Source organism: Trichomycterus rosablanca, chromosome 12, assembly GCF_030014385.1.
Source record: "Trichomycterus rosablanca isolate fTriRos1 chromosome 12, fTriRos1.hap1, whole genome shotgun sequence".
NCBI lineage: Eukaryota > Metazoa > Chordata > Actinopteri > Siluriformes > Trichomycteridae > Trichomycterus > Trichomycterus rosablanca.
Window position 1 is genome coordinate 37,977,772 of NC_085999.1, and position 9,052 is coordinate 37,986,823.

At 38.8% G+C, this 9,052-nt stretch overlaps 1 protein-coding gene across 1 annotated transcript; it reads right to left on the reverse strand.

Moving 5' to 3' along the window:
- Positions 1–3,089: 3,089 nt before the first annotated feature.
- fgf9 (fibroblast growth factor 9) lies at positions 3,090–6,176 on the reverse strand. Its single transcript, XM_063005721.1, has 4 exons — positions 6,149–6,176; positions 4,414–4,545; positions 4,229–4,332; positions 3,090–3,289 (listed from the first exon to the last, which is right to left on the reverse strand). The coding sequence occupies exons 1-4, from the start codon at positions 6,174–6,176 to the stop codon at positions 3,101–3,103; spliced, it is 453 nt and encodes a 150-aa protein (XP_062861791.1). The 3' UTR covers positions 3,090–3,100.
- Between the last annotated feature and the right edge of the window lie 2,876 nt (positions 6,177–9,052).

The window sequence follows — 9,052 nt, forward strand, 5'->3', positions numbered from 1 at the left end:
CAGTACACAGTAACCACTACAAACCAACAGAAACTTCAGCACTGGCGTGGCATTTGTTGAATAAAATATCTAGATAGCCGAATCTTTTGGGGGTAAAGTTCTATCAACAGAATAATCTAAATTGAAATGTTAGGTAATTGACCAATTGGACCTTATCTCTCTCGTCGCTGGCGCCACCCCAACCAACCCGATCGAGGAGAACTGAGGCTGTCACATGTGCACAGATCACTTCTATTCACCTGCCAGGGGCGGGGTCTTACAGATCACAGTATTACCACACGCTGCCATCCATGATCAGCCGTCTTGATCGGTCAGTAGAGGTCATAACTGCCCAGTACGGACTCACAGCCACTCTCGTGTCTGTGTAGGTGCTTGGTCGGCTGATAGCCAAGCTGAGATTAAAGGTCTCTGATTTATTGAGAGCTCGAGATCTCAGCACTGATGGGCCACCCGAGCACCTACTATTAGAAAATGTTTTACATAAGATCATTTGTCCATGAATTGAAGCTGAGGTTCATAATATTCCATTAATAAATGTTTTAATACATTACCAAAATAATTTAGATTCACATTTTTGCCAGCACTGTGTATAAAAAAATCCATTTCAGTAACTAGGTTCTCAACAAATTGCTTATTTAGTAGATGATGTAGCACGCAGAATAAACATTAGCATTAGGTTATGCCCTAGGCAATGTATGAATATTTAAAGGTAGTTTGGATATCCTGGTTGAAATTCGGTTGAGTAGCCAGTTCATTTTATGTATGTTTTAAGAGGTGGGAGAACTCAGATCACCCAGAGGGAAACCATGTGAAAACATTAAGAGAGTACCAAACAGAGACGAGGATGCTGTACGTCATACTTTTCACCCTACTGGTCTGGTTTAAACTGGTCTGGTTACGGTTAAGCTCTGGGAGTCACGTGACTGTTCCTCTTAAAATAACAGCAGATGTTATCACATACATACTCATAATGCCTAAAACTGCTATGTTCATTGTGAATCTAAGCTTGTATTAAGCAGGCACTTTTATATTGCACTAACTTAAATAAAACATGATGAATAGAATAAATTAGGATCGTCCGACTGTGTTGGATTTCTTACTTACCCCGATGTGTCACGGCATCCTCATGTTTATCCACAAATGCAGAGACTACAGGTTCTCCATTTTTCATTTTTGGAAATAAGTGTACATGTCTATGTTTGCTTCTCTCTCGGAGGTGTAGGGGGATACCTGAGCAGGTGTGTTACGCTAAGAGAGGATCAGGTGACCTCATCATCTACCTGGACGCTGGTCAAGTTACAGATGGAGCTGAATACTCTTAATTTATCTCACTAAAAAGTTGTGATAAGTGTTGAGACAAAATGATTACAGACCATATGGACAAAAATATGTGTGCACCATCAGTATGTGTTACCCTGCCCTTCTTTTCAGCTATAACAGTCTCCAATTCCATGGCTTTCTATGTCAGGTCGTGTCTGTAAAAATGTGTGCACATTTCTGTAAAACAGGACTTGTAAGGTCAGGAACTTGTGAGGTCTGGCTTTAAGTGTATCCCAAAAAATTAAACCCATGTCTTTATAGATCTTGCTTTGTCACAGACATGTTGAAACGTGAAATATTGTTACATATTTTATTTTGTACTGTTACTGTTAGCGATATGTGTGAAACACCCAACTTAATCATTAGAAGAGGTGTCCACATACTTTTGGCAATATAGTGTAGACAGCATCAGACTATGTAAACTAGAAATAATCTGGATAGATGGATGGATAGACAGACATACATACAGAAATATAGATGGACAGGCAGGCAGACAGACAGACAGACAGGCAGATAAATGGACAGATTGATAGACAGACAGACCGACAGATAGATAGACAGATAGATAGATAGATAGATAGATAGACAGACAGACAGACAGACAAACAGATAGACAAACAGACAGAGAGATAGATAAGAAGATATAGATAGATGGATAGACAGACAGACAGACAGACAGACAGACAGAAAGATAGATATAGATGGATAGATAGACAGACAGACAGACAGATAGATAAACAGATAGATAGACGGACGGACAAAAGGACAGACAGACAGACAAATTGATAGATGGATAGAAAGATAGACAGACGGATTGACGGACGGACGGAATGACAGACAGAAAGATAGCTATAGATAGATAAATAGACAGACTGACAGACTGGCAGATAGAGAGATAGATAAATAGATAGATAGACAGACAGACAGACAGACTTATGATAGATAGACAGACAGACCAAAATATATTAAGTGAAGGATGAAGACTATCAACTCTGATGTGATGCAAAATCAAAAGACAAAATGTCCAGAGATAAACCAACACCTCGTCCTGGATGTTTTAATGTTAATCTGCCCACTTTTCCAGGAAGGTTATAATAGAATATCTGGTACTGGTAGCTAACTGGGGAAGATCATTTGATTGGTCGTGTCATTTGAGCCCCAGTCACAGGAGAGATGGTGGGTGGTTAAAATGTCTGTCTGCACCCCGTCTGGCTATCGCGTCTCATTTAGGTCAAACGAGTGCATTTATTTATAGAATATTTACTGTATTCGAGTAATTCCACAAACGGAGCCTGAAACATTTGATATAAAAATATGTACAATAAAATTTATCAAATTTTAATTATGTACAAAAATAAATGTTAAATACATAAATATTCAAGTTAAATAGCACTGCTATGCACAGTGATAAAGCACAATATCTCCAAATAAATAAAGTACAAAATACTGATACAGCCTTAAATGGTGGTGTAGACCAAGGACGTCAGCTGTCCATCAGTAAACATGGGCTCTTATTTCACAGCACATTGGAAATGTTGCCTAACAACGTAAACTTTAAACTGCTTATTCCAGTCATAAACGGTCCAGTGCTAAAGTTTCTGGTCTATTTGTGCACAAACAGGATCTACTGGTACTCAGGAGCAGGACTAGCAGGATTGTTTCTTGTACATTGGTCACACACACATCACACAACGAGACACCATACAGAGGTGCACCAAGTGTCCCTGCCCTAAAAAAGGGCACCAACCATTAAAGACTGCATTTCCCCCCTCGTCTTTGTTTAGTTCCCTGAGACGCTTCGAGGTAAGAAGTGTGTGCTGATATCATGCGGTCCTGTCGTGTTTCCTCTCTTAAGCTGTCCTCGGTGCGAAAGGGCCAGGTACAGGCCTGGATGATCTGCGGACGAGTATGTTGTGTAGTGGTTCTCCTCCAGGTTCTCTTTAAACAGACAGTCCGGAGAAAACTGCTTCTGTGTGTAAAAAACAAACGTTTTATCGTTGTCTTATTTCAAAACATCATTCAGCCAGTATAACATTAAAACCACCTCCTTGTTTCTACACTCACTGTCCATTTTATCAGCTCCACTTACCATATAGAAGCACTTTGTAGTTCTACAATTACTGACTGTAGTCCATCTGTTTCTCTACATGCTTTGTTACCTCCTTTCATGCTGTTCTTCAATGGTCAGGACCCCCACAGGACCCTCACAGGACCACCACAGAGCAGGTATTATTTAGGTGGTGGATCATTCTCAGCACTGCAGTGACACTGACATGGTGGTGGTGTGTTAGTGTGTGTTGTGCTGGTATGAGTGGATCAGACACAGCAGCGCTGCTGGAGATTTTTGAGAATAGTCCACCAACCAAAAATATCCAGCCAACAGCGCCCCGTGGGAAGCGTCCTGTGACCACTGATGAAGGTCTAGAAGATGACCGACTCAAACAGCATCAATAGATGAGCGATCGTCTCTGACTTTACATCTACAAGGTGGACCGACTAGGTAAAAGTGTCTAATAGAGTGGACAGTGAGTGGACACGGTATTTTAAAACTCCAGCAGCGCTGCTGTGTCTGATCCACTCATACCAGCACAACACACACTAACACACCACCACCATGTCAGTGTCACTGCAGTGCTGAGAATGATCCACCACCTAAATAATACCTGCTCTGTGGGGGTCCTGTGGTGGTCCTGACCATTGAAGAACAGGGTGAAAGGGGTTAACAAAGCATGTAAAGAAACAGATGGACTACAGTCAGTAATTGTAGAACTACAAAGTGCTTCTATATGGTAAGTGAAGCTAATAAAATGGACAGTGAGTGTAGAAACAAGGAGGTGGTCATAATGTTATGCCTAATACACTAATATACAGGCGATCTGTGGCAAGCAAACAGCTGAACATGTCTCACCATTCCTCGTGTAATTCCTTCTTTATTCATACATAAAGACAGTCCGCTCTTTACTCCTTGAATGCCCACTACGCCAGGCTTCATTGCAAACACTCTCACCTGACCTGAGAGAGATTAAAATTAAAATTTAAGTGTTTATCTTTCATATAAACCTGCACATACTGTTTGAACTCTTTCAGACTTACTGTGCTCGGTTGGCTCGTGCACACCCTGCACACTTCCATTGCTCAAGATCTCTAGATGGTAACCAATCCCAACAGGACAGTAGAGAAGCTGGTGGGCGCTGGCCTTTTTAAATAGATGAGCATGTAGTGCATCTGTTGAGAAAGCAATATTAAAAATGTAAAGACTTTGTTCTTATATAAAGGAGAATTATAGTGTTATATATTTCACTTGCCCTAGCTGAAAGTTTGCATTTTCCAAACACCTTGTATGCAAAAGATAAATATGTTCCATATTATCCTTGAACTTATCCTTGATTTTTTAAGACAAAATGCTTAAAAGTTAGACAAAAATGTCATATACATGCCATCTTACTGTAACGTTATATGGGCTATGACAGACAGGAGGGGGCAGACACACATGCAGAGATATTTCAAACAAACATTTAATGACAATAAAAGACAATACAATAGAAAAGTCAAATCACAGGAAATCAAAATTCAAAATAGTCTCCAAAGATTTTTCCACTACTGCCAGAAGCACATAAAGGCTGAAATCATGACACCTACTTACAAAACAATAGAACTACTAAATAGATATGATGTTGTAGGACCTGAATATGGCTAAAAACCTAGAGGTGTGTTTTATTTCAATTAGTTTTACAAAAAAGATGGTCTAAAGTCCTTCACTGTGGTGCACAATACTCATATCTAATGTTTCCTGGACAAATAGGACAAAGTGGTCTTCAAACAGACAGTGAATAAATGAAAGTGTGTTGTAGTTTTGTTTCTCAATTTCTCTTTTTGTTATATTTTGTTTTTTTGTTATGAGCTAAAATCAATGATTGTGATCAAAATGCAAAAACGGAAGCAATCAGAAAGAGGACAGTAATCTTTATCCATTTATCTGGTATTTTTGCTGCTATTGGCTTTGTAGAAGCTGAGAACATTGAATGTTTATCAGAACTGAGATTCCACGTCTGGTTCTTTATTGGTTCACTGTTTACCAGAAAATTAAAGCTCTGGTTACATCTTCGAAAACGATAGCTAAGTGGGTAGCACTATCGCCTCACAGCAAGAAGGTCCTGGGTTCGATCCCCAGGTGGGGTGGCCCGGGTCCTTTCTGTGTGGGGTTTGCATGTTCTCCCCCTACTGTGTGGGTTTCCTTCCACAGTCCAAAAAACATGCAAGTGAGGTGAACTGGAGATACAAAATTGACGGTAAAATCCTAATAAATAAACATTAAATTCCTTGATGTGTAGCCAAATATTGTCTATTTTTAAGTAAGGCATTTATTTTTTTTATTGTTCTAACAAGGTGCCAAAGAAATTGTGGTGTTGTTTAATTACTTGAAACCTTAATGATTAATCTACAGTTTTTCTGACCTCTTGGTCCGGACCCTGACAACTAACATCATCAAAAGTGCTGAGGAACAATATATATTTCAGTTTAATTGAAATTAATCGAACCTTTTTCTTCCAGCTTCGATTCTTTCATTGACAGCAGCCACGAGAATCGGCTTGCTTGGTCATCGTCTGTATCCGAATCTTCACACCTCACACAGATCAGCATGAGTAAACACACAAATATCATGTGTAAATACATGACAGCAGCATCAGTTCCATAAAATCCCATGTAGTGTCCGGGTGAGCCACCGTGCCATATTCACAACCCTTCTTAAAAGGTTCCTGTAATTTCCTGATATAACGAGTAATCTGTCTGTGTTCTTTTCTTTATCTTTCCTTATATACCGTCTCACCCGTTTCTGATTCCCTCTTGATACTCATTGCTCTGCTCTTGGGTACATTTAGGACACATGCAGCACAGATAGACGATTTACGTCTGTGTATAAAACTCTGGCTGGTTGGTTCATACACATTGTCAGTATTATCTTTACTTCTGTATCTCTATACCAGTGGCTGTTAGCACAAACAAACCATGGTGTGATATCTGAATCTGAGGCACTATAACCTTTGTTTATTTCTGTTGGGCAGTTCTAGCCTAGTGGTACTGGACTAGTAATCAAAATGACTGCCCGGTTGTCACTGTTGGGCCCTTGATCAAGGCCCTTAACTCTCAACTGCTTACACAGTATACTGTCACAGTACTGTAAGTCACTTTGTGTGTGAACATACTTGGTGAATAAAACTGATTCCGATTCTGAATCCCGAATTGTTGGGCCCTTGAGCAACGCCCCTTAACTCTCAGCTCCTGGGGTGTCTGACCCTGCGCTCTGACCCCTACTTCCAAACAAGCTTTAACTGAGCTTCCAAACAAAGAATTTAATTGTACTGTACACGTGTATATTTAAATATGACAAATAAAAGTGTTCTTTTCTATTCCATTTAGTGATATATACAGTATATATAAAATATAAATCTGATATAACACTACTAGTTTCACTGTATTCTGTATTGAAAAATGTAAATGGCAAAAGCGGTTTTATCAAGGTTCTGTGCCTTTGTTCTTCCTTGGGCGCTTGGGTTGCCACTGGCGAGTGGATTGAGTAGCTGGTATTGTTGGTAAGCTGTGCTGATTATGCTCTTGTGGGATAAGTGCATGACCACGTTCTTCCTGGGTTAGTGCGTGGAGTGTGGTGTCCCCTACTCCGACTTACATGCTCGATTCCCTATTCTATCTTATCTTTGGGCTAAGGATTTTGGTTAGGTTCTCTTTTGTTTTAATTGTTTTGGTTTGGCCACTTATTATTGTAGTTATTGTTTTTGCTTTTGTTTTTTGCCTCTTTATCAACGGTATCCTGCAGTTGGGTTAATTTCTTATAATCTTGCAGCTGAGGGGCTTCACTTGCTGTGCCTGTAATCAGAAAGGTCATATCGCAGCACTGTATATTCAGTATAATATATAAAAGACATTGTTATTAATGATCCGTGGCACAAGAGTACAGTGCATGTCTAAAAGTACAGTGAAAAACATCTGTTTTGTTTTTATAAACGTTTGTCCCTGTAAAGGCACACCATGTCTGAAATCTGATGTAAAAAAAATGATAGGAGTCAGGGTAGAGGCAGGAGGGGTTATTGTTACACTGGAACAGTCTTTTCTGTGCTGCTAAACGTATATGTGTGTTTGGGTACTAGGCTTGAGCTTTTGGTTACACTCTGGGTTTAAACTGGGTTTTTTTCCCCACCCAGATGATGGATCATTAGGTATTATGCCAGTTTATTTCATGGGTTACAACTTTCTCTTAAGGCTGTTGTACCTGGTGGACCATTTTACACAAGAAGAAAATTGTGTGCATTAAAATTGTGGGTCTGTAATTTGTGTAAGTAAAGGTGTTATTTTACAGCAAACAAGGTGTAAGCAATGTTAACTGGTTAAAGAAAACCCAATTCAGAAAAAGTTTGGACACTAGATGAATGCAAATAACAACAGAAATCTGTATTTATTTTATTTTTATCTTTATTCATTTTTGTGAGTATATGCAAGTTCCTAATTTGATATCAGTATAACATACCAGGGAAACAAGACAGGAAGGTTTGTGTAATGATCAAAATCACATGTTTCGGAAATTTCCCCATACCATTTCAGATGTTGCCGTTTGCACCTTTTGCTGATAACAGTCTGGCTGGTCCTACTCATGTATTTAACCAAAATGTGCTGAAACATAGACGAAACTGACCACAGCTCATCTGCACATCTAAAATGAGCTTGGGCCTAGAGATCTCGGTGGCAAAGTCTTTTTGAGTTTTAGCTTGGATTTCTAGGTATAGTGATGGACTGTGTTAAGTGACAACGTTTTTTTGAAATACTCAACCTATGTGTCAGTAGCATGACGATTTCTCATGCAGTGCCCTCTGAGGGCTAGAAGGTCACTTTTTTGGTGGTTTTCTGGTCTTGCCCTTCACAGACTGAAATCTTGCAAGATACCTTGAATCTTTTAACACTATTATGTACAGTAGATGGTGAAAGACCTAAATTATTTGACACGGTGGAAAAACAAACTAATTTAGTGAAAAAACTTTTTGGTCCACCAGGTAAAAGTGTCAGTGTAAGAGTTGTAGTATGTAATGTAGGTTACACTTGATAAAATACAACTTGTTTTTGAGCAATTTCATGAATATTTTAAAAGCTATTGAGGTTATTAATATGCTGAATACTTTAAAAGCTATTGAAGTTATTGGTATGCTGAATACTTTAAATGCTATTGAAGTTATGAATAAAAATCTGTTTTTATTATGTAATAAAGGGTAAAAGTGTCAGTATAAGAGTTGTAGTATGTAATGTGGGTTACACTTGATAAAATACAACTTGTTAATAATATGCCTTGTATATTAATAATAGGTTAATAATAGGTTAATAATATGCCGAATACTTTAAATGCTAATGAAGTTATGAATAAAGAAATAAAGAACTGAAAACACGACATTTGTATTTCGCCTAAAGTTCTGTGTGGAGGCAGAGACGGTTGGTTAAAATAACGGTCTCAAGTCAAGTGCGCATGTGCAGAACGAGGTGTCTGTCCGCAGATGGAGACTGACGTGCTGTGTAAAGAAGAGAGCTTTGTGCAGAATAGACATAATAAAAGGCTATAAAGTCATTTAACTGAATGATATGTCATGTATTATTTGTCCTGTTTGGATGGGTTTTGATGACCGCAGTTTTTTAATGCAGTTTTTATGAAATCCAATGAGGACATTTTGGAGAA

What these genes read in the sequence shown, in the direction of transcription:
- fgf9 (XM_063005721.1), bottom strand. Translation starts at nt 6,176, where the DNA reads ATGAGTATCAAGAGGGAATCAGAAACGG. An exon ending in CAAGAGGGAATCAGAAACGG is followed by an intron (nt 4,546 to 6,148) that starts GTGAGACGGTAT and finishes CTTTCTCAACAG; the next exon opens with ATGCACTACATGCTCATCTA. An exon ending in AAGGAATTACACGAGGAATG is followed by an intron (nt 3,290 to 4,228) that starts GTGAGACATGTT and finishes TTTTACACACAG; the next exon opens with AAGCAGTTTTCTCCGGACTG.